The 26,352-nt window shown below is 34.3% G+C and overlaps 1 protein-coding gene across 8 annotated transcripts in view; it reads left to right on the top strand.

The window, feature by feature from the left end:
- Window positions 1-26,352, top strand: part of LOC145279608 (adenylyl cyclase-associated protein 1-like) — a 169,397-nt gene that overhangs the window by 86,868 nt on the left and 56,177 nt on the right. For all 8 annotated transcript variants that reach the window (XM_080130789.1, XM_080130795.1, XM_080130792.1 and 5 more), the window contains one exon: window positions 24,811-24,917. In XM_080130789.1, the coding sequence (XP_079986915.1) occupies window positions 24,811-24,917 (107 nt within the window). The remainder of the gene's footprint in view (window positions 1-24,810; window positions 24,918-26,352) is intronic.

The following is a 26,352-nucleotide window of genomic DNA, read 5'->3' as shown; positions in this document are numbered from 1 at the left end:
TTCAGTAATACTAGTGAAAGAAAAATTAAAAATGTATTTTGGTAAATTATTTGAGAAAATATTAAACAGAATTTATGACTTATGCAATGGTTAACCTTTTTTTATATATTGTTAAAAAAAGGTGAAATGGCCATGAGTCATGGGAAATAAATGGAGGCTGGAAGTTTCTATAAACCACTTAAAAAAAATATCTGTTGAATTTCTATTAAATAATGTTGGTTTTTTTAATAATGACTTTGAACTTTCTGATAACATTCATTGCACCTTGTATTTCTAATATTCTTATTAATATCACATTTTACAAATTGATAATACATTATATTTAGATGGTGACTTCTAAATAAATATACTCATGTATTTCTTTGAACTTTACTCTTATGTATTTTGTTATACAATAGATTATAACCAAAGTTTACATAGAAAAAAATATTTCTAGTTATTCAATGGAAAAATAATAGTAATACAATAATGGTAAAAAACAATCGATTTAATATAACGTTAAAATTGGCAGAAGATATTTTTGTTAATCTTTGAAATCTATTGTAGATTGCTTATATTTTTTAGCACAACATATAATTGCACCTTTAATTGTAAATTACTTGTTCCATATATCTTGTTGGACTCGGGAATCTTTCTGTCAAACTGGAATTTGCACAAAATTTATTTAATCCGCAAGGTTAGCATGTTCTCTTTCCATCAGCCATGACTGAAAAATTCGTAATTGTATTTTGTTTTTTTTTTGTACTAAGGATTGAACTTTCAACCTCCAGAAGTGTAACTTTACAACTGAATTTTACCAAATATTTTATTCACTATGCCATAGCTCCTTGCGAACATACAAAAATATAAAAAGAGGTATATAAATGTTTTGTATAAATAGGCAACAGTATGGTATATATTCATAGAAGAAATTCACTTTTTCAAATTAATCTATGCTGATGAAGAGACAAATGAAAATTTAAGAAATATATAAAAAATCTATTTGTTTTAGAAATGATCATATGCTAAAAATTCTTGAAACTGATAAAAAATGTCATAATTTTTTGTTTATTTCAATATATATATAAATTTTCTTTATCGACCTAATATTTCACCATATCTACTATTCATGAAATGAAGAAATGAAGGCGAAAATTGATAAGTTATCAAATTAGTTTTTTAATTCATTTGTGTTTGCTGATTGCATAGATAAAATGAAATGTGTGACACTGATAACGTTTGATTTTTTGCTCACACAATTTTTTCTTCTTCTCACTTTTATTTTGCCTTGACCTGCTTTCTCATTTATTGTCAATCTTACATCATTAAAACTTCTCCCCTACCATTTGTCTGTCATGATTTTCAACTTTGACCTTCCTATCGTTTCCATGTTAAATCATTTGCATAAATCATTAATTTTTATGCGTTCAATTCCTTACTTCTTAATCCTCTCATAATATTCATCATCATTCAACTGACAATCCATCCATCTCATTAAACCTTATACTCGATTGGCGTTTAACCTTGATAAATAATGACTCGTATAAAAAAGCCTATTTTTTTTAATTGTTATACCAAGTATTAGGTGTCTAATTGATTTCAAAAACATTTCTGCAACATTTTTGTTTTAAAATCCTAGAAGGCACAAAGAGAACATCTTGTTCACTTTTGCTCCAAACACTCAAACCTTTAAAATTTTTATTTTATATTTTTTTGTATTTTTAATTTTCTACTCATAAATACAATGATCAAACCGAAATATAATAAGTAGATTGACTAGAACATATGCAGTTATGAGTGTCTATCTTTAAAACACTACAATCACTTTGAACAGACAGTTGCTACTTTACACATAGTTTTAAGAAAAAAATAGCAACTGTAATTTCAATACAAATGTGTTCTTGCATACACGAGCCCCAAGAGACTACTCGGATCGTTCAGCACGTCTCTCTATCTATCATCCGACACAATCTCTTGACCATTATAATAATTGTCCTGCAACATCTGTCTAGAAGAAACATTATTGATAAAATAAAAGAAAATTTATTGTATTGTTTTTAAATTGTATTTAAACATTTTTTTGCAATATGCATCTGGGGGGTGGACAAACGAATGTATAATTTAATTCTCTGCATGGTGAAAACTCTAGCATGATTAATGTTATACCCATGAATGATGATAAAAAAATGAAAATTTCTCATCTTCACTTTTTAACATCATCTCTTCAATCCAAAATATTCTTGACTAATTTGATTCCAGAATTATTTTTTTAAATTTCATTTAAAAAAAAAATGGATTAACATAAAATGTCTTATTTCATCCCATGTTTTTCTTGGCGTTCGCTGCCAACTGACCCTGCTATCCCACTGTTCTACTTTTTCTAACTTGAGAACATTCTTTCAATGTGACCAAATCAACTGTTCTGCACAAATCTTTCTATAATGCCCAGATTTAATCTTCCTTCGATTTCTATTAATATATATATATATATATATATATATATATATATATAATATCTGACACCCATTTATAAGATACTAGAGGGGGGTACCTGGCGATGCCCGGGTGTTTTGAGGTGTGTGTGGTTTTGGGTAAATCAAAACTCCGGGGATGGGTGGGGGTTAAAATAATAAAAAAAAAAGTTTTGGGAGGTGAGTATGAGGATTGAACCCGAACCCTTGGGGCAAAGTTGGAAATGAAAGTGTGAAAAAAGACATACAACGTTAACCACTGGCCCAAGGAGACATACAAGAGAAATATGTTTGAATTTATTTATTTAACTATTGACAGGTGGCAGCAATAAAAGTTAACTCTGCTGCTTCTATTTGACCTAATTATTGAGGTCAAATAGAAGTCACACAGTTAACTTGGGTTTGTTTACTCAACTTTGTTTTTTTCCCCCCAAGATGTTGGAGAGGGGGCCCCATTGTCCAGATTGAATAGCAATTGTCTGATATGAAAGGAGTTTGGCCCCACATTGATCAAAGTTGATTGCTTCTGGACGTTTCCCGGCGCGATGCCGAGAACAATGGTTAGCCTTTGAATTAGTTTCGCTTTTTATACGAAAAAGCTGAACGAACACAAGACGGGATGAAATAGCAATAATTTTGTAAAAATCGATGCAAATAAATCTGTACGCTACACACGTTCTCAAATCCTAGATATTATTATCTACGGCCTATATAAATACTTCTAAGCGATTTCTCCCCCCCCCCCCCCCCCCGGACAGGTGCGAGAAAAGCCTTTGCGAGACATACACGAAATGGTCACACACACATTTTGCCTTATATATATATATATATATATATATATATATATATAGAAGATGAAAATATCTCTGTAATCTGTTAAAAAAAACGTACACCTCCATCAAATTAAGTCTGAAAATTTCTTATTCAATTCAAGTATCAAAACTCATGTTCTTGCAATTTCTTTTTAGGTGGAATCCATTTGTTTATTTTCTTTTGTGAACAAATGTAGTACAATGTTTTTAAGTTATCAACAAAACATAACTTGAGTTGACCAATCGCCAGAAAATGTGCAACTACTTTTTAACTTGTTCACAAAAGATCTTCCTTGCACCGTCAATCAACATTGTTACAAAATTAACAAAAATGTTTTGATTGTAAAAAGTAGAATCAAGCAAGAAACGATCCGTGGCATAGTAGCAAACAAGCAATTATGAAAATAACAATAGAGTAGGGACAGGCTTGCAATGTCTCTTCTGTGGGGGGGGGGGTTGCAGGGAAGAAAAAAGTGGCATCTCTTATTACCCCTGACAAACCCGACAAACAGCTAAATCCCACCCCTTCACAGTAGAGATTCCTAGGTGTAAGAAAGCTTTCTACTCCAATAGTTTCTTCCCCAGAACTGCTAGGCTTTGGAACTCCCTTTCGGGATTCTGCTTTCCCAACTGTACTGACATGCAGAAATTCAAGTGTAATGTGAACAGACATCTTGCCAATCATCTCCCTTCATAATACCCCTGCAACTTATGCCCCTGATAGTAGCCCCCTGCTTCAAAGTGGCATTGTACTTTGTTTGGAGTGAAAATTGAATTAAAAAAAAAAATTAGGTTTCGAAGCCGATTTTGAATTCTGTCAAGGCAGAATAAGAGTCCTAATTTCTCCAGTGTTAAGAATGTGAAACGCTCATCAAAGGTTATAACAGCTCCTTGTTGTGACTGTGGAAGTAAACTTTTACTTTTTCAGTTGTTTATCTGTTTACAATATCATTGTTAAAATATGAAATAATTTGACATTGTGTAAGAAGAGTCAAATTAATATTCATCTCTATTCGCTCATCCACTTTTCAGAAACAGAAAATCTCAGTTAAGATTTTATTTTACTGTTTTCCCATTTTTTAGTTTAGCGGTAAAAGTTCCGTTTAAATCAGAGTTTTGCAACAAATAAGTTTCTCATGGTAGCATAAAATCTAAAATGACAAAATTAAAAGGTTTTTGGTTCCTCGACCAAAGGGGGATGGACCTGTAAATTCACCCATGTCCGTACATCCGTTCATCTGTCTGCACTACTACGTCTCAGAATTTTTTGAAATTTTGCACAAACATTAAACATGATATAAGTAAAAACTTAACTGAACGGATTTTCCGGGAAAACTCTGCCCCCCCCCCTCCCTAGAGGTGCCTTTCAGGTTAAAATGGCTAAAATTGACACTTTTGTGTTTATTAAAAAAAATTGATGCCTTGGATTTTTAGAAAACTTTCTACTAACTTATTTCTATATAATTTTGCTTGTTTATACTTTCATGATTCATGATAACTCTTGGGTGGGCTCTTTTAGGGCTAATAAAAACACTCCATTTTGGAGACTATTTTACCATATTTGTTCAAAATTTTCTGTGTATGTCTATTAAACAGTTTTGCATGGTGCTGAACTCAAATATAAATGTTAAGGCCTTGGGGACTTCTGGGGCTAAATGAGGGTGTGTGTGTGCAGATGATGGACTAAGTCATTTCTTTTTTTGCATGGTGCAGAACTCAAATTTACATATGTTAAGGCCTAAAATTACACCGTTTGTTCATTTTCATCAGGATTTGACATCCCCTGGGGACTTCTTGGGCTAAATGAGGGGGTGGGGGGGGGGAGGGCAAATGCTGAACTTTTTTTTATGCCTCCTTCACTGTGCACTCACGAGGGACCATGCATGCTTCATTTTTCAGTAGAAAATTTATGATTTATCTTTAAAATTTTATACAAAACCGTTTAATTTATATTTATGTGTCTTTCCTGTCTATTCATTATTAGGTTTATATAAGCTATTTGCTTGCTTTAAGAATTTTACTGATGTTGTTTGTTCAAATGTTTTTACCATATGTTAAAAGTAAATGACTATCCTGTGTTGTCTGTGTGTCTTTTTATTTTTGTTTGGTTTATAAATTTTAATATGTCTTTTTAAAACCTATTTTTAAAAATATTTTTCTTTTGATTATGAATCTCACATTTTGAATGTGTGTTTTGTATTTCTAGTCATATTTACTGTGTGTTGATTTCGGATGAACTGTTTTGGATGGAGTACTGCTGCCACATCTAGGCTGAATCTGCTAAAAGCAGCCTATCCTGCCTTGACAAAGTACAAAATAGACTTTGTGGCTTAGTGGGGGATGCCCATTTCTCTTCCCTGCAACCTCTCTCCCACAGAAGAGACGTTGCAAGCCTGTTTTTGTTTTATCGTTATTTCCATGGCAAGTGCTTGTCTTAGCTCCAATCTCTTGTCCCCCCCTCGCCAATCTTTCACGAAAAACACCCATCTAGTTGAAACCACTGTCAATAATTTTCCCCACTCCTTATCTATGCCGAAATCAAAACGTAGATTCCATGAACAAAGCTTCTTTCTTAGAAATGTACGCCTGTGGAACTCTCTTCCGTTTGCCTGTTTCCCATCTGACTACAACTTGTATGTCTTCAAGTCCAACATAAACAAATTTCTGATGAACCACCCTCTTAAGACACTTTATCAAATCTCCAATACTAATGATTATTATGATACTATCCCATTGATTACTGTACACGCAATAACCCTTATCCCTGAGTGGCTTCTGAGCCTTGATAAGTGGTGACCACCATGTAAAAAAAACAAAAAAACAAAAAAAAAGACCCGAAGTGAGTGCATTTTGGTAGATTTTTATGCAATCTTTTAACGAGATTTTTTAGTACTTTGTTTTTGCATTTTTGATTTTATAAATATTTAATTAATAGTAAATAACAAGAATTCTGTCATATTGTCTAAAGAATAACACACACACAAACACACATGTTCACACAAGATTCTTTTAATATAGCTATGCAACATCATCTGATGATTGTCATTTATTTTTCTGATGACTTAGAATGTCTCTAGTATAGACTGTTGATCTTTTCATAGTGTTCATCCTGTTACCAATATGACTGAGAGGTAAAGAAGTAAACCGCCGTTTTCCTATCTATGCGTTATCAAAAACTTTTTTATGGAAATCCCTCCAGACAAGGCATGAAGCCACTAGATATAAGGAGCTAAAAAAACTGGCCATTGATAAATATTATATGGATAGATTCCAACCCCAAAAACAATTCTTCCTCCTTTGTCAGACATCACTTAGGGAACGTGAGGACTAAATAACAAAATAAGGGAAGTGAGTTATAAAGCTGTTGACAGTAAACCCAAGATCCACTTTCTACTCTCTGTAATCTCGTTGACTGCAGTTACTGAATAACCGACAAATCTAAATCTTTGCCAAATGTATTTTACAACACTTTTTCTAAATGAAAGAAGATAAAGTATGTTATGTAGTCATTCAATTTGCACATTTCGCAATGAAAATGTGATTTTAAACTGACGATCAGATTTAGTTTTTTTTTTTTTTTTTTTAAACAAATGAAACACAGAAAGTGATCACCCCTCCTCCTCCTCCTCCTCCTCTCAATGCCTGTTTGCATGTGTTGCTGGTTACAATACCGACCATGATATTTAGCCAAGCAAATGGAAAAGCAGCTGCTGTGTTAACACCTGTGCTAAGAAATGAGTCAATTAGATTATCTTAAACTAATTGTATTTGCTTGGGTGGACGGCACAGAGGAAAATAAAATATATTCGTGTACAATTCAATTGCAATTTAGTATTGCACTCGCTGAAATGCATGTAGAATATTTAGTTTTTATTTTTTGTTTTACATGGGAGTCATCACTTATCAAGACCCAAGGCCACTAGAGGATAAGGGTTAATGAGTGTACAGTAGTCACTGAGACAACAGCATAATAATAATAGTTAGTGGTGGAAATGGGGAAGAAATAGATTATTTAGGGAGGAGGCTGCTCAACAAGAACTTGTTTTACATTTGAATTGAAGACAACCATATTGTAGTCAGCTGGAAAGCATGCCAAGGGAACAGGCGAGCAGTTCTAGGAAAGAAGCTTTGTTCATGGAATTTGCGTTTAGATTTAGGCACAGATAATGAGGGGGAGAGTATTGATGTTTTTTAGCAGTTTTGCTATTTACTTTGTTTGCATATTGACTTATTTTTGGGGTTTGCGTTGTTCAGTAGACTTGTATATCTGTCACAAATGAAAAAGATATGAACCATTAAATCACCCATTTAAGTGAGGATTAAATTGTTTAAATCAAGAAAAAATGAGTTTGCAAACCCAGTTAAATATACAAAATAAAGACGCACTCCAAAATTATCTTCTTTCTGCTCTTTCTTCGTTTGTAATTGTAGTTTGTATAATTAATCATTCCAATTGTTTTGTGTAAAGAATAATTAATCATTGAAAATAAGTAGTGTATTTTGGTATTAAATAATCCCACCTAAAGGATATATACTTATTTATTTAAAATAAAATGGAAAGAGAAAAGATTAAATGTCTCCAAACAATTTGTGAGATTGACTTATTTGGAGAAATTTAAATTTTCCTTTTTGCTTTTTAAACGTTTTTACTTCACTTTTATGTATATATATATATATATATATATATATATATATATATATATATATATATATATATATATAGGTGTCCGTAAAGTTACTATACAGTCTTATTGTTTTATTGTATTATATTTGTATTAATAGTTAAAGTGTTGAAGATCTTCGACAATTTGTTATTGATGCATTTGCCAACCTTGATCGTGACTTGTGCACCAAAGTTTGTCAGAGTGTGGTGTCACGTTGTCAAGAATGTATTGGAGCTGAAGGACTCCAATTTGAATATTTGTCATAGAAATTGTTTGCCTTGATTGTTACAGTCTTTTCGGATGTAACGTGTATTTTCTGAGATTTTTATAAACATAAAGGTGTTATTTCTTTTTATTTCTTTTGTTACAAATAAATATTTTAATACAATATCTTACTGTACTGTTAATATATTACAGGGTGTCTGTATAGTAACTCTATATTATGTATATTAAATTGTTAGGTGTAAATAGAAATTAAAAAAAATTTTTTTTCAAGACTTTGTTCAGTCAAGTTTTTTTTGTTGTGGAGAGTTCCACAGAAATTTTATTTATATATATATTTTTTTAAAGAAAATATGTAAAAATATGTTTACGAAAAGCGTAAATTGTTAGGTGAAAGTACAGAAAAAATTTTTTTTTTTCTTCAAGAAATAATATTTAATCTTAATATTTTATCTTATTTTTTTTACGGCTCTTCATTGTCGACGGAAGAACTTTCTCGAGATGAGGATATTTCCTTAGGAATCTTTTATTTTGGTTGACTGTTGAACGGCCATTGACAGCAAAGAGGGAGGGAGATGGGGTAGAGGAAATGAAAGGAAGCTCCCCAAGAACCTGGTAGCTTTCAGAAATGTGATTTATGATGGAGACAAAAGGATCGTTTCGAATTTTTGTCTCCACATAAATTCAAGTAAATATGTACCCAGAAGCTCCCGGTTGGTCCCGCATTCTTGCTTGTTTCGTTGTTTTGCTTCTTTCCCACATCCTATCGACGTGGTTCGTTGTTGCCTTCGTCACAGGGTCTACAAAATGCATACTATGATTCACTGTCAGGTGGTCCTACTTTGTTATAAGATCTTCCAACAATCGGATATACGACTGTAGTCCCCGGCAGAATATATTTGTTTATTATTGAAAGGAGGGTTTCGGTGTTGCAATTTGGTACGGTCACCAAAAAACTCTCCTTGTCAGTGATGTAAATAAAAAATAAAAAGTCTATTTAGCGTTTCAACATTTGAACAACGCTCGGCTAAAACCGATGATTGCCGATCTCGCCTGATCCATACATGACGGAAATTCTTGAGAATCTGGGTCAAATTATGCAAGAGTACCTAAATAAACTAGATTTGATATTTGGACCATTTTATAAGAGACTAGCGGGAGGGGTACCTGGCATTGCCCGGGTGTTTGTAGGCGTATGGGGGGGGGTAAGTAATAACCCTGTTTAAATATTATAAAAAAAAAAACGATGTTAAAAAAATCGGAAAAACCAAAACAAAAAAACGGGGGAAAAAAAAAAAAAAACGGGAAAAAAATGGCATAAATAACCCTGTCGGATCGAACCTGCAATCTTAAAATAACAACGCTGTGTGTATGGGGGGGGAACTAAAGAATAAGCGAAGTAATAAACCTGTTTAAAAAAACGTTGCCCGGGTGTTTAAAGGTGTAAAAGAAAAAAAGAAGTTTTGGTCGGGAGGCAGGATTGAAACCGGAAGCCTTGACGTGGAGGTGGAAACAAAAGCCAACCACTTAACCGTCTTGGCCAGGAGTGAGAGAAATTTATAAAGCGAGTGAAAGAGCTTTGATTGACAGGAAGACGCTAAATGAGGTCATTGCGGGATCATTATGATGACGTGGCAGTATTTTTAGTTTTCACTTCCCCAAAATGATGGGGGGGGGGAAGCAGCTCCCCATTTAAAGAGGGTTGTCCAAATCCAATAGCAATTGTCTGATATAAGGAGAAACTCCACATTGATCAAAAGCTAATTGCTTTCTGGACGTTTCGGCGTGAAAGCCGAGAACACGAACCGTTTGAATTTAGTTTCAATGTATTTATACTAAAAAGCCAAACAAACAGGCGATGCAGCGAAATAGTGCGAATCTTATAAAAGTCGATGTAAATAAATCTAGACACGACGCGCGTTTGCAAATCGTAGATATTATTATTTAGACGTTCTAAGACATAGTAACCCTGTCGAAAATGCCAGCGAAAAAAAGCCTTTTTGAGACATACATAAAATGATCACATTTTGCCTTTTATATATATATAGACTAGCGGGGGGGGGTACCCGGCGTTGCCCGGGTGTTTAGAGGTGTGTGTGCTTGGGCGGGGGGGGGGGTAAATAAAAACAAAAGAATAAGTTAAGTAATCATCCTGTTTAAATATTATAAAAAAGTGTTAAAACTTAAAAAAAATCGAAAAAAAAACAAAAAAGCCTAACCTAAGGCAAGTGAACGATGTTAAAATATCTTAAAATCAGAAAAACAAAAATGAAAACGCGAATGTGATAGAACCCCCCCCCCCAGAAAAACGAAGGTTAAAACTTCTTTAAAAAATCTGAAAAAAACCCCCAAAAAACATAGAAATTAAAAAATAGCTTAAATAACCCTGTTTCAATATTTAACCTTTAAAAAGCGAAAAAAAAAAAAAAAAACATCTCACACCACGATTCGAACTCACAATCTTTAGATAAAGTTTGCAAAAAACCTGACACGTTACCCACTCTGCCAACAAAGAGCAACTGAAACATGTTTGAATTTATTTAAGTATTAAAAACAGAATTGACACGTGGCCGCTACTTTTTTTATTTTTTTTATTACATTTTCACCCCAAACAAGGCACATTGCCACTTTAATGTAGGGGGCTACTATCAGGGGAAACATCTACTGGGGTACTATGTAGGGATTAGGGCAGCGAGATGTTGGTTCACGTTGCACTTGAACTTATGCATGTCAGTACAGTTGGGGAAGCAGTGACCTGGAATGGAATTCCAAAGTCTAGCAGTTCTGGGGAAGAAACTACTGGAGTAGAAAGATCTTTTACATCTAGGGATCTCTACAGTGTGGGGGTGGGATTTTGTAGCTTGTCGGGTCTGTCGAGGGTGTTCACGTCGTGGGGGCACAAGTGCTTGCAGTTCTTCAGAGCATTCACCATTATAATACTTGTAGAACAGGCAGAGGGATGCAACGTTTCGACGATGGGACAGAGGCTGAAGTTTTGATGCCAGTTTAGGGCCTATCAGATTTGCGACTCTCTTTTGAACCCTGTCAAGGAGCGAGAGACTAGTAGCCGATGCACCGGCCCAAATATGACAGCAATACTCCATACATGGGCGAATAGTGGCCTTATAGAGGTACAGGATACTTTCGGGTGTTAGAAGTTTTCTAGCACGGTAGAGAGAGCCCACCTTCCTCGCAGCGGCCCTGGCAATGCTTTCAATGTAATTGTTCCAGCTCATGTTTCCTGTGAACGTTAGGCCAAGGAGCTTGAAAGACGTACTCTCAGCTAAAGAGTTGTTGGCCATTGCTATAGGTGGTAGAGAAGGTTTCTTGTAATTATTGAATGAAACCAGTTTTGTCTTGGTGGCATTGAACGTTACCATCCATTTTTGTCCCCATTCCACTACTGATTTGAGGTCATCCTCTAGTGTTTCGGCCATTACTTTAGATATATGTTCATTTGTTTTCCTGTCGTGCCTGCTATAGAGTGTGGTGTCATCAGCATATATACCCATCTCAGAGGCAATCTTGTCGGGGAGGTCATTTATGAATATCAGGAACAGCAGAGGACCAAGGATAGATCCCTGGGGCACTCCTGCATTTATATTATATTGTTTAGACGTACGACCGTCGAGGACAACCTGGATTTTTCTCTTATCTAAGAAGGATTTAATTATGTTAAGTATTCTACCAGTGATACCGTAAGATCTAATCTTCCTGAGGAGACCCTCATGCCATACCCTGTCAAAAGCCTTAGATATATCTAGAGCTACCGCTCTGCCCTCTCCCGCTTTGTCCAGTGAATGGTATATGCGTTCAGAGATTACAGTTAGGATGTCTGCCGTGGAACGGGCTTGTCTAAATCCATATTGATGGTCGGTCAGAAGTTTAGCATCTGTAAGGTGCTGGACTAGAGCATGGTTAATTAAGGTCTCAAATATTTTGGCGAAAAGTGGGAGGAGGCTAATAGGGCGATAATTTAATGGGTCAGTTCTTTCGCCAGAATGCTTGAATACTGGTACCACAGAAGCAGTTTTCCAACAGCTCGGAAAGCAAGATTCATTAAGGCATTTGTTGTAGAGTTTGGAGAGAACTGGAGCTACTTCGGCTGAGCACTTTTTTAATAGCACAGCTGGGATGAGGTCGGGTCCACATGCTTTGGAAGTGTCAAGGTTTTTTATGATAGCATGCACCTGAGCAGGGGTGATTTCCAGATGGTCTAGCGTGGCGTCTGTCCGCATAGGAAAGTCAGGTAGGGGGTGGTTTAGAGGGTCCAGTGTAGAGTTGGAGGCAAACCGACTGGCAAGCATGTTAGCCTTCTCGGTTGCTGAGCAAAGAACCTCGTGATTGTTGGTTAGTGGGGGAATTGTTGATTGCCCATTATTTACTACACTGTTGTAGATTTTCCAGAAGTCACGAGTTCCTAATTTTTGTGCTTCGATGCGTTTTTTAGTGGTTTCCGTAAATTCCCTCTTAGCTGTCGCTATTTCTTTCTTAACGTTACTTCTAGCTTCTTTGTACTTTAGTCTGTTTGAACTGGACTTATGTCGGTTAAACCTGCGGAATGCATGCTGCCTTTGAGCAATGGCAGTTGCGCAAGTCGAAGTAAACCATTGGGGAGAGTGGGGCTTGCTATAGAATTTCTGCATGGGAACATGCGCTTCGATTGCAGTTTTGAACCATTCAGTGGTCTCAGTTGCACACTGTTCAGCAGGAAGAGAAAAAATATTTCCCCATGGGGCGTCTCTGATAAGATCTCTGATAGCTTCCCAGTCAGCCTTTTTATAATATCTCGTTGTTTTGAGCACTGGCTCTTCAGTTTTGGGTCTGGAGTTTAGGGCAATTTCAACCATTATTACCGCATGATCAGCGTTCCCAAGTGGGCTGTCGGCTTTCGTTACACAATCATCAGGAACTGTGGTCAAAAACAGATCTAATAGTGATGCGTGTTGCTCTTCCTGATCAGGGAAGCGGGTTGGGAAAGTAACAATTTGCGATAGGGAGTGAGATACAGAGAAGCTATGAGTTGCGCTGCCTGCTGCATCTGTATAAGTAGAGAATCCAAGCCAGTTTTTGTGATGGACATTAAAGTCACCAAATACATGTACTTGGGCGCTAGTGTCGAAGGAGAGTGCTGTGTCTATGCTGTCAGATACTTTGTTTATTATGGTGCAGTCTTGGGTCGAGGGAGAGCGGTAGAGAAAGTAAAAGTAGCTGCGACTTCTATTTGACCTCATTAATGAGGTCAAATAGAAGTCGCAGAGTTAACTTTTGCTGCGGGGGGGGGGCAGCTTTTGGGTTTGTTTACCCAACTTTGACTGTTTGTTTTCCCAAGATATTGGGGAGGGGGAAACCAGCTCCCCATTGTTCAGATTGAATAGCAATTGTCTGATATAAGGAGTTTGGCCCCACATTGATCAAAGCTGATTGTTTCTGGACGTTTCCCGGTGCGATTGCCGGGAACACGCCTTAGCTTTGAATTAGTTTCGATTTTATACAAAAAAGCTGAATGAACACAAGACTGGCTGAAATAGCAATAATTTTGTAAAAGTCGCTGTAAATAAATCTAGACGGGACCCGCGTTCCTAAATTGTAGATATTATTATCTATATAAACAGTTCTAAGCGATTGTAACCCCCCACCCCCGGGACCGTCGGCAAAAACAGCCTTTTCGAGACATACATTATATTACATTTTCACCCCAAACAAGGCAAATTGCCACTTTGGTGTAGGGGGCTACTATCAGGGGCAACAACTACTGGGGTACTATGTAGGGATTTGGGAAGCAAGATGTCATTTCACCTTACACTTGAACTTCTGCACGTCAGTACTGTTGGGGAAGCAGGGACCTGGAATGGAATTCCAGAATCTAGCGGTTGTGGGGAAGAAACTATTGGAGTAAAAAGATCTTTTACATCTAGGGACCTCTACAGTGTGGGGGTGGGATTTAGCAGCCTGTCGGGTTTGTTGAGGGTGCTCACGTCGTGGGGGCACAAGTGATTGCAGTTCGTCAGAGCATTCACCACTAAAGTACTTGTAGAAAAGGCAGAGGGATGCAACATTTCGTCGATGGGACAGAGGCTGAAGCTTAGATGCCAGTTTGTGACTCTCTTTTGAACCTTGTCAAGGAGCGAGAGACTAGTAGCAGATGCACCAGCCCAGATGTGGCAGCAATACTCCATACATGGGCGAATGGTGGCCTTATAGAGGTACAGGATACTTTCGAGTGTTAGTAGTTTTCTAGCACGGTAGAGAGCCCACCTTTCTTGCAGCGGCCCTGGCAATGCCTTCAATGTAATTGTTCCAGCTCATGTTTCCTGTGAACGTTAGGCCAAGGAGTTTGAAAGATGGACTCTCAGATAAAGAGTCATTGGCCATTGCTATGGGTGGTAGAGAGGGTTTCTTGTAATTATTGAATGAAACTAGTTTAGTCTTGGCAGCATTGAACGCGACCAACCACCTTTGTCCCTATTCCACCACAGATTGGAGGTCTTCCTCTAGTGTTTCTGCCATTTCTTTAGAAATGTGTTCATTCGTCTTCCTGTCGTGCCTGCCATAGAGTGTAGTGTCATCAGCATATATACCCATCTCAGAGGCAATTTTGTTGGGGAGGTCATTTATGAATATCAGGAACAATAGAGGTCCAAGGATAGAACCCTGGGGCACCCCCGCATTTATATCATATTGTTTAGATGTACGACCGTCAAGGACAACCTGGATTTTTCTCTTATCTTAGAAGGATTTAATTATGTTAAGTATTCTACCAGTGATACCGTATGATCTGATTTTCCTGAGGAGACCCTCATGCCATACCCTGTCAAAAGCCTTAGATATATCTAGAGCTACCGCTCTGCCCTCTGAATGGTATATACATTCAGAGATCACAGTTAGGATGTCTGCTGTGGAACGGGCTTGTCTAAATCCATATTGTTTGTCAGTCAGTAGTTTAGCATCTGTAAGATGATGGACTAGAGCATGGTTAATTATGGTCTCAAATATTTTGGCAAAAAGTGGGAGGAGGCTAATGGGGCGATAATTTGATGGGTCTGTCCTTTCGCCAGAATTCTTGAATACTGGTACAACAGAAGCAGTTTTCCAACAGCCCGGAAAGCAAGCTTCATTAAAGCATTTGTTGTAGAGTTTGGAGAGAACTGGAGCTACTTCAGCTGAGCACTTTTTTAATAGCACAGCTGGGATAAGATCAGGTCCACATGCTTTTGAAGTGTCAAGGTTTTTTATGATAGCATGCACCTAAGCAGGAGTGGTTTTCAGATTGTCTAGCGTGGCGTCTGTCCGCATAGGAAAGTCAGGTAGGGGGTGGTTGGAAGGGTCCAGTGTGGAGTTTGAGGCAAACCGACTGGCAAGCATGTTAGCCTTGTCAGTTGCGGAGGAGACAACCTCGTGATTGTTGGTTAGTGGGGAATTGTTGATTGCCCATTATTTACTACACTGTTGTAGATTTTCCAGAAGTCTAGAGTTCCTAGTTTTTGTGCTTCGATGCGCTTTTTAGTGGTTTCCGTAAATTCTCTCTTAGCTGTCGCTATTTCTTTCTTAACGTTATTTCTAGCTTCTATATACTTCAGTCTGTTTGAACTGGACTTATGTCGGTTTAACCTATGGTATGCATGCTGCTTTTGAGCAATGACAGTTGCACAAGTCGACGTAAACCATTGGGGAGAGTGGGGCTTACTATAAAATTTCCGCATGGGAACATGTGCTTCGATTGCAGTTTTGAACCAGTCAGTGGTCTCGTTTGCACATTGTTCAGCAGGGAGAGAGAAAATATTTCTCCATGGGGCATCTCTAATTAGTTCTCTGATGGCTTCCCAGTCAGCCTTTTTATAATATCTCGTTGTTTTGAGCACTGGCTCTTCAGTTTTGGGTCTAGAGTTTAGGGCGATTTCAACCATTATCACTGCATGATCAGCGTTCCCGAGTGGGCTGTGGGCCTTCGTTATGCAGTCATCGGGAACTGTGGTCAAAAACAGATCTAGAAGTGATGCGTGTTGTTCTTCCTGGTCAGGGAAACGGATTGGAAATGTAACAATTTGTGATAGGGAGTGAGATATAGTGAAGCTATGAGTTGTGCTGCCCGCTGCATCTGTGTAAGTAGAGAATCCAAGCCAGTTTTTGTGGTGGACATTAAAGTCACCAAATACATGTATTTGTGCGCTAGTGTCGAGGGACAGTGCCGTGTCTATGCTGTCAGATACTTTGGTTATTATGGTGCAGTCCTGAGTCGAGGGAGAGCGGTAGAGAATAAAATGATCACACACATTTTGCCTTATATATATATATATATAGATGGTGTTTGATCAACTGCTGTAAATCAAATGATGTAATATACTGTTTTGTTTTTAAATCCCTGAAACAGTGTTTCATAGTAAACAATTGATGATCACTAAAATAATGTAAGGACTAGTATGACGGAAGCAAACTAATACAGTGATTACTAGAGATTAATTAATTTAATATCAAAATAATTTACAAACAAAGGACTTGGGATTAAAAATTTTTTATCATCTTAAAGGTTGAAAAACTTTCAAGTGCACAGAAAATGCCATAAGAGAACCATTGATTTAACAGATACAACGTATATCACAAAATCACAAAACATTGTATGAATAAAAATGATTTTCATTCTTATATTCAAGAACTATAAAAACTCCATGATTATAAGCAATGGATTTTATAGCAGACACAAGAAGTGACATCTATAAATAATGAAGATAAGGTCACCAGTCTGAACATAAATTATCTTAAAATGAACAAACAAGTTTATTTTTATATTTTTCCTTGCAAATCTATGTGAAACTGCTTAGTACACTTGACCCGCTTTTTAATGACGTCTTTTTATGCAAGACAAAACTGAGTAGAGATATCAAGAAATACAAATAGGTTCACTGCAATCTATATCGTTCTTTAAAATGTTCCAAAGCCCAAAAAACTTACTGTAGATTTTGCATGAAATGGTCCTAGTTTTAAAGGAATAAAGATTAGAACACTCTTAAGTACTTGATGACCTATGCCTCCTTACACTTTATGCTGATACCAACAAGCACTGTTTGACTCTTGAACAATTATTTTTCTTGTGTTCTTTCTGTTCTTGTCTCAAAAATCTGACATTTTTTTCAATGCACAAAATGTTTTTTTCCATTTTTTTTTTTTTTTTTATTCCACTTGATTTGCTTGGAATTCTTGAGAATTTATCCAAAACTTTTCAATCCCTCATCTTTTGCTACTGTTCTTCTATCTGGAGGAGGTTGGAGTTGAATGGTTTTTAAATATTTAACTCTTTTTATTTTGGCATTTTATTTTAATCAAGAATCAAAGTTTCCTTTTTTTCTTTTTATGAAAAAAATGAATAAATGTTGATGAAAAAAATTTATTACTTCAGCTTAAAAAGACTTAATTTATGTCTTCCTTCACTCAAATTGTAAAATTTCAGCCAAATTAATAAAATTTCTTGCTTACTTATGTTGCAAGACATACTCTAGTTAGATGCAAATATAAAAGTAGGCACTCATAATATGCAGTGGCGTGTTTAGCTGTAAGATTTATACAGGCTATATTATGATCATCGGAATTAAAAGCATGTATGTGGTTGCAATTCAAAGATTTTGAGTTCACACATTTCTGTGAAAACTTCCTTGCTTTGAGTAAGCAGGAAAGTGAATTCCAATGGAGAAATAAAGAGTGCAGCAATTAGAGCCATTTGCTTTTTAGTGCTCGTAGGAATCAGTTCCCAAGTAAGTTGCCATGGATTTTTTTTGTGTCCCAAAAAACTGTCAAATATAACTTGATCACATTTTTGCCCACATATATTGCAAGATGGCAATTTTATGCAGTGGCATGTTTTTCTGATGTGACTTATACACGTTAAGATTATGATCATTGGAATGGGAAGTGTACATGTGGTTACAATTCAGTGAGGTGTGTGTTTAACGAGTTAAACAAATTTCTCTGTAGCACATTGTACTATCCAACTGGATATAGCACTTGCTACATATTCTACCCAAATTTTAGAAAGAATTTTTCTTATTTTTGTTTCCAACTTATCTATTACTTAAAGAATAAATTAATTCATATTAAAAATATAAAATATTTTTTTTTTCTCATTATTTCTATATTTATAAATTTATGAAGCTTCTCGTGTTCTGTATATGTGTTTCTCGTCTTCATGTGACTTCCTATTTTTTTTTTTAAAGTTACTATTAATCCATTTAAATAAAAAATAAAGTAGCATGATAAAAACAAATATTGAAAATCTCATTTTAAAATAATTTAATTTCGATCACCATAATGCATTTTGGTTTCTTAGTAAACAGGTCAGCCAGTTTAATATTTTAATAGTTGAAAAAAGAAATTATTTTTTGATTCTTTGAAATTAAAAAAGAATGTTTGACAGATTTAAACTATTGAATTGAAAGTCATTGGCTTAAAAAAATTTTAATAAAATTCTTGTATATTAAAAGATTGAAGTTTTTTTTTTTTTTTTTTTTTTTTTTTTAAAGCTATTTGTATCCATTGACAGATTAAAACATTACCTTAGTTTTTTTTATAATTTTATAAGTTTGGTTGAATTAGTAATTTAATAGCCAAACAATAATGTAATATATAAATTTTACTTGCAAAAAAAAAAAATGAAAGATAACAGACAACACAGTTTAAAAAGTGAAATGTAAAAGAAAACTTTAAAGATTCCCAGACAACACCAGGAAAGTACAGCTAAATTTTTAATTTTTTTTCTTAGCACAAAATCAACCAAAAATGCTATTGAATTTTTAAGAGGAAATCTACAAAAAAAAAAAAAAAAAAATTGCACAATAATAAGCGTGTTAAAGTGTTGATGGAAGATATCGTCTGCATAACTTTTCAAAGTCTTGCGAAATATTAACTTTCATGATCTTCTGTTAATTTGGGTTGACAAGAAGGGAGATCTGTGTTAAACTGCTTAAGAAGGATTTGCATGTTTTTGTCCATTTTTCTCATCTTCACTCTATTTTAGTTGTTCTATTCTTTGGTCAATTTTAGTTGCTTTTTGTTGTAATTGATGACAAATATTATGAAAGGATTTAAAAGTGCCTTTTGTTGTGATTGATAATTCCACTCGATAAAATCAACAATTCTGTTTTAAATTACCAGAAGATGACTGATTATGGCTAAATACCTGAAAAAGTCGAAGAGTACAAAACCGAAAATGTTGTAAAAATTACACAATCTAAGATGACTAAAATCGTCTGAAACAATATTTCGCATCAGAAATATAAAATAACTAGACTACCCGTGACCCGTTGAGTCAATATGTTATATTAGCTTTGGAATTAATGTATGACCGTGACACTTGTGATGTAAAGAAAATATTTTTTTGTGACATAACAGAAACATTTCTATGAAAGTATATTAAACTGAAAAAAGAATATAGATTTCTATGAGTCGTTCTGTTTATAATTATTAATTTTTGAAAAAAAAAATACTTACAGCGATTGAATTATAAGTGGTTTGCCATACTTATAGGTAAATGTACACTGAACAGATACCGGCACTTGATGGCGAGTGTGGACCCTGCACAAACATTGGTCTATTTAGCCATGAAAAACTTTTTTAGGCCAAAAACAAAAAAGATTTAAGCCAAAGAAAATGCCAAATTGATAAATGGTAGTCACATTTAATTCGCATAGATAAGCAGCGACAACACCAGTGATCTGTCTAAACCAGACGTACACAATTTTTGTAAATTCTTGTAAAGTTAACTAAGAGTTTTTTTTTAAAAAGGATCCTTTTTTACTGGATGTCTTCTGACACATGAATTTTGCACCGAAAAATCTTTGTGTCATGATACTTTAAGAGGCATCTCCTGATGACAAACACTACATTGCATCGTTGATGCAAGTGTTTTTTGTTTTTCGAGGAATTTATGAGAAGAATCAATGTCCTTTGTCCATTTAAATAGTTGCATTAGCATTTTTTATTATGAATGTACAAAAAAATATTTTGTAGAGAAAATAAAATAAAAATAAATTTAAAATGAAATAAAATAAAAAAACAAGCACAAAATACAAGTATGAATGAAATTTACTCAAAGAAAAAAAATCAAAACAGAAAACACGCTCGATTATTTTGAGTTTAAAATCAATTTAGTATTTTCTTTGGCATTTTATTATTATTTTTTATGACCTGAAATAGACCAATGTTTGCGCAGAGTCTATACTCGTCATCAAGTACCCAGATACCATAATACTTAAAGTTAATTCAAATTTTGATATATCTTTTAATTTAATCACAAAAAAAAAACAATTGGGACGCTGCAAACGTACACAGTAAAACAATGTTTTATCGTCGGGTTGATTATGTACGCATGCACACCTGGAAGTTGTAAACCGAGTGTTGGGTTACAACACTCGTTACAAGGTCATTTGAGTTTTATAATTATATAGATTACCAAGGAGCACATACAATATATTTATGGAACCTAAATTCTGCCATTAAAGTGTACAATTTATTAATTTGTGCAAATTTTGATTGGTAAGATCATCCTTCTGTAATCGATATATAATCATGAATGTTGTTCTGTCTGTTCAGTAAGGTTATTTGACCTAACTATGAATGGGGAGGGGGTATTCAAAGAAAACAAAAAATATTTTAATTTCTGATTTGATCTTGTATTAAATTTAAAATTAAACATGAAACATTTAATTAATTACTCGTTTTCTTAGAAGATGCTTGTGGCATCTGGAGTTCTTATACATCAACTTTATGGGAGGTGGCCACCAACAGATTGTATATAAATAAGGCATGAATACTCTATTAAAAAATAAAACCAATTGTAGTTGGAAGGAGGTGCGTGATTATTCTAATGGATAGAGGCAGATTATAAGATCCATCACTGTCAATTATGCACTAATACTGTTGGTAAAGGTATGAACCCACAATAGCTCTCTCCCAGCTATGAGTAAAGTAGCAACTTGTATTCAATAAATTATACGTAATTGTGTAGAAGGTGTCTTGTGTAGTAAGCAATCAAGAAAGGGTTGCTATTCTATAAAAGAGATGAACAATATTAGTTATGCTGGACGGGGGGGGGTCATCAGTACTGTTATGGATACTGACACAGGTATTTGCTGGTCAGATTTCAAATCCAACTGGATTTGTTGCATTAACGTGCAATTAGTTTTGTATGAAATTGTTGTTTTCAATTGTTTCAAAAAAATATCTTGTTTTGGTATTATATAACAAAAATCGTATAAAGTTATAAATTGATTGAAGGTTTGTGCATGATTTTTTATGTGTATAATATCTCCTTTCAGTTTCGACTGATACCATTCAGAATTGTTAGATTATATTAGCTTTTTTTGTTGTTTTATTTTTCAATTTATTTGTATTCTTGTTTCCTTCATATCTACATTCCTTGTTTATCATCCATTTTTAATCTGTTTGCCTTTTTTTTTTCTTTGATGGACTTATATTCTAATCATGCTGCATAGAAACAATCTCCTCATCATAATTTATCTCTCCTTCCAAATCCAATATGGTTTCCATCTTGATAAGCAAATGTTAACATTTACATTTTTTAATCAGACACATTATTTACCCGCACTTTCACCACAAAAACAAAAAACTCACCTTGGATAAAGAAGAAGTCACTTTGACATAGACAACATCCCGATTACATCAATACCCCACTCTCTATAGCACATTCGCACATACCATATCTCTGTTGGCCCCACTCTAATAAAATCTGAGGCTTCACACCTATAAATTTACTGAATCTCTTTTTCTCTCAGTTGTTTTTGAAGGAAGGAGAAACATTAATCAGTCAGCTGATTAGACAAAAGTTGTAAATAATTTTTTCATGAATTTTCCGAATATCGATTCTTTTAGTCCATTTGTCTTCATATATATATATATATATATATATATATATATATATATATATATATATATATATATATTGCAAACTAATATAAAAATCCAGCATTGCTCGGGAATGTATGTGGAATCTTGCAAGCGCCTGCTCCCAGTTCGTAACCCATCATTAAGATTATCTTCTGAGGAAAGGGGAGTTCAGCATTACTTGGATAGCAGGAGAGTAGTTCGTTCTCTAAAATATTTGAACACTTAAACCTAAGAAACTCACACTTAGTAAGAATCATATGCTATAAATAATACACATATATTACATTGTCTTTGCTGTTTAAAGATTATGGCATTATTGTAAAACTTTACCATCTGTATGAATGCATGTATATATAGAATGTTGTAATAAAATGTGACACTTACCAAAAAGTAAACAAAATACCAGGAAATCCTGAGGAGCATGGGAAAGGTCTGGATGAATGAGATTGCCACCAGACGTTGCTACTTCCAGCAGGACACACTTATTCCTGCACACAAGACCAAGATAATATTACTCATCCCAAACTTGTGCCCTCCCACCTCATCTGATTGTAACCTCTTTGATCATTTCTTCTGGGGTGTGATTGAGGCCAAGACCAACAAGCATGCTCACAATAATCTTTATTCTCTGAAGGTTGCAATCGTGAAGGTGTTCACTGCTAAAGAAAAATACTTGGTTGCACAAGTGTGCGACTCATTTTGCACTTACCTTAAACTAGGCATCTCTGCTAATGGCAGTTAAATTGAAAATTATGTCGCATGTAAAACTAACTTTTGTTAAATAAACTATCTGATCTGTGTATATAACTTTAGTTATTATTGTAGAAGAAAGACTATTTAAAGATTGGATTTTTTTGGATTTCAATATTTATCGGATAAATTTTTGTACGAAACATATCGAAGAACACTGCCAGAAATATAAATTACCTTTTTGTGAAATTTGCAAAAGATAGGCAACCATTTCGGAATTCCTTAGGAAGGAACTTACACACATACTCAAAGTGACATATATATACATACACACACACACACACACACACACACACACTTAATGTCATATGCAGTCTCTTTTGTTCAGTGATTTCAAAAGTTAATATATATATATATATATATATAATATATACTTATGAGCCATAGGGCGACAATCACTAAATTTATTCTACTCATTAACAAATTTATAAACTATATCTTATAAGACATTCCTCTTGTTTAACTAAAAAACAGTCTCTTTGCTTCTCTATTATTATTCTAATTATTATTAAGTTAGGCTGATGGAAACATTTTGTTTTCTAAAAAGACGTTTTATGTTTCTATTTGTAAAACAAGAATAAAAATGTATCAATGAGAAAATAGAATCAATTTTTCTGAACGTCTTTCACGTTTAAAACTTGAATTACTTCAAAAGATTAAACTCTCACTTTGTTTATTGACGTTGCTAAATGCTTAGATAGTAACTCTGTTTAGCAAGTATCTTGAGATATATCATAATCTTGCTGGGGATATCCATTTATAATCTGAAGACAGACTTGGACATTAATAAGTGAAAAAAGTTCAACAATATTTTATTCTTATAAACATTGAAAATATAAATTACAATAAGAATTAAAATGTCTTCTATATTTTTCAAAGGTTTTAATGATTCAGATTAGAGATTTTTTTTATGTTTGTACCCTTTTACCTCCTCCTAGTATTTTGCCCAACTTTGGCCATTTCTGGGTTCCGGTGGTCACTTGATACCAGCTTGCAAAAAGGTTGTCATGGTGATGAAGATCGCAGATGTCGAAGAGCCCCATTCTGTTAGATTACTGCTCACCGCACGTTGTCAAGATCATGAAAGCAAGGCTTTGATCATCAGTTGTACCATTAAGGAGCAGAGGTCACTTTTAAGCACAAATAAAATAACTATTCAGTGTTCTTTTTTTATTCTGAGTAAAGTTACAATGTTGCATTTGTGTATTAAAATTTCTAAATTTGCTTTCTCTTTGTGTTTTTGAACTGGTTCGGCTATTGAGTTCTGAGTGATTTTGATTTGGCGATATCAACCCTAAGTCTAGGGCCCATCTCTTAACGATGTAGGTTTCAGCGGCAGGTAGAATATCACAAAATGTTGAGAATTCAGCAACTAATTCTCTGTCATCTCAGAAGAGCGAGGTATTCCCTTCTTACTGTATTGAATTATTACATATTTTCTAACTGTTACTTCGATTGCAGGGGAAGAGGTTATATTCACAGGCTCATTTTCACACGCACAACAAAACTGTTCAAAAGTAGAATTTATTTCACTTTTCCCAACGTCTGGGATGTGTCCGTCATCATTGTCTATTGACCTTAGATAACCCATGCCAATTACAATGCCAATTACAAAGACAACCAGCTTATCAACCAAATTTACTATTTGACATGATGAAAAAAATAATTTTGTTCGCACTTGATTTAACTTTTTACGAACTGTGAGTTACTTTTCAAAAAACCAAAGTTTCATATCAACTTTTTTTTTTCAATCCAATAATATTGTCACATATTTATAATTATTATTTACCTATGGTTTAAATATTAAAATCTTTTTTAATCAGGATGTCATCATCCCTTCAGCATTTCTGTGGGATAAGAACAGATATGAAATCTAATAAACTAAAAATAGGTTATGGACATACAGACACACGCCTTTCTTTTTTGAATATAGACTTCTTTACTTTTCAACTAATTATATCAAACTTTTGAAATTGATTCCCTAAAAGTCGTTTTTTTTAAATTTTATTTTTTGTGCAGGTGTCGTTGCTCCATTTGTCGTTGCTTATGATGACCTGATGAATGGCGGCCAATTGTCCTCTTTTCTAGCTGTATCCAACACGATTGGAGGCAATGTCAAGGCTCAGGTAAGCATTCAACTTTTATGACAAGTTCTTTTCTTATCAAAATATATTTAGATAGCACCCTCTTCCTTTAGACATGTTTCTTCACACAAAACCAACAAGAAATTCTTCCCTTTTTATTCTCTCTTCAAAACAAAACACATATTTAAATAAAATTAGGCATATGATTCCCTCAATCTAGAAGTCCAAAATATGATTTAGTAACATCACATTTCTTACATGCCAGATTGCTTTTGAGATGAGAACTTGCTTCCAATCAAAGCAAGGCTGGATCACTGCTCGAGTGTGTATGACATTAAAAACCCCAAATCAAGGGAATCAATAAAGCCAGCACATTTAAAATGAATCTCTTCAAAGTATTTGTTTAGCTAAATGTGTTCAGCACATGAAACACATAATTTATGAGTAACTTCACACATACAACTATAACAAATATAACTATAACAAATAATATAAATATTTAATGGTAACTTAAGAGTATAATGTGCAAATAATATTAAAAGTAAAAAAGCAAAAAATTAAAAAAAAAATAATAATGGTTTCTAATAGAAAGCATAATTAATTTCATGGAATCTATATATTAATACAATAGTGTGTGTGTTATTTTCTGTGTCACGCTTACATCCGGGTCATTTAATTGTTATGTACTTCCATTTCTTGTCATAAATAATTTCACCAAGAATTCTTCATAAGTTTTGGTTTCGATTATAACTGATGGCACTCTAATAATCTATTTTTTTTATTAATAATTTTATTAAGGATTCTTCATAAGTTTTTATTTCAGTTTCGATTTAAGCTAATGCACCCAAGTCATATGGATATATTTTTTTTTATTTTTGAAATTGCAACTTTATAATATATAAAAATTGATACAACATTAACTCTGTAATAATATATACAAATCCTGCAAGAATTAAAATATCATATTTAAGTGTACTTTATGACCGGACTTTGCCGGGTGTTCGTGCTAGCTTAGATAAATACTTTTGCAGTTTTAACAAAAAAAGCTACAATAATAACAGAGCATCTCCATTTACACTAAACATCTATAGAATGCCAACATCAATATATTGCATATGAATGAGTCATCTGTGGAATTTCCACAGGTCCTGCTAGTAAAGTTAAAAATAAATTAACCTTTTATAAAATCTTTAAAAAAAAAATGTTTTCAGTCATTTTATTTTATTTTTCTTTGCCTCCCTCTTTTTCTTTTTTTACTGTATTTTCCATAAAAATAAATCTTAAATGAAACCGACAACTGAAATCTATAGCTGAGATGGAGATAGTCTTACTGGTTTACAAAGATATAAATATACAAATACCATGGCTTACTATTATATTCAACCTTTTGTGTTTTATTGCATATTGTTCATGCTTCCTTTACGAAATAGAGAAGAGTATTTCCCGTTCTCATCAGTCCCGAAAATATATACGAGTC

Source organism: Euprymna scolopes, chromosome 7 (assembly GCF_053919585.1).
Source record: "Euprymna scolopes isolate OS-2025 chromosome 7, ASM5391958v1, whole genome shotgun sequence".
Lineage (NCBI taxonomy): Eukaryota > Metazoa > Mollusca > Cephalopoda > Sepiida > Sepiolidae > Euprymna > Euprymna scolopes.
Note: the sequence above shows the minus strand (reverse complement) of the source record. Positions and strands in the feature narration are given on the sequence as shown.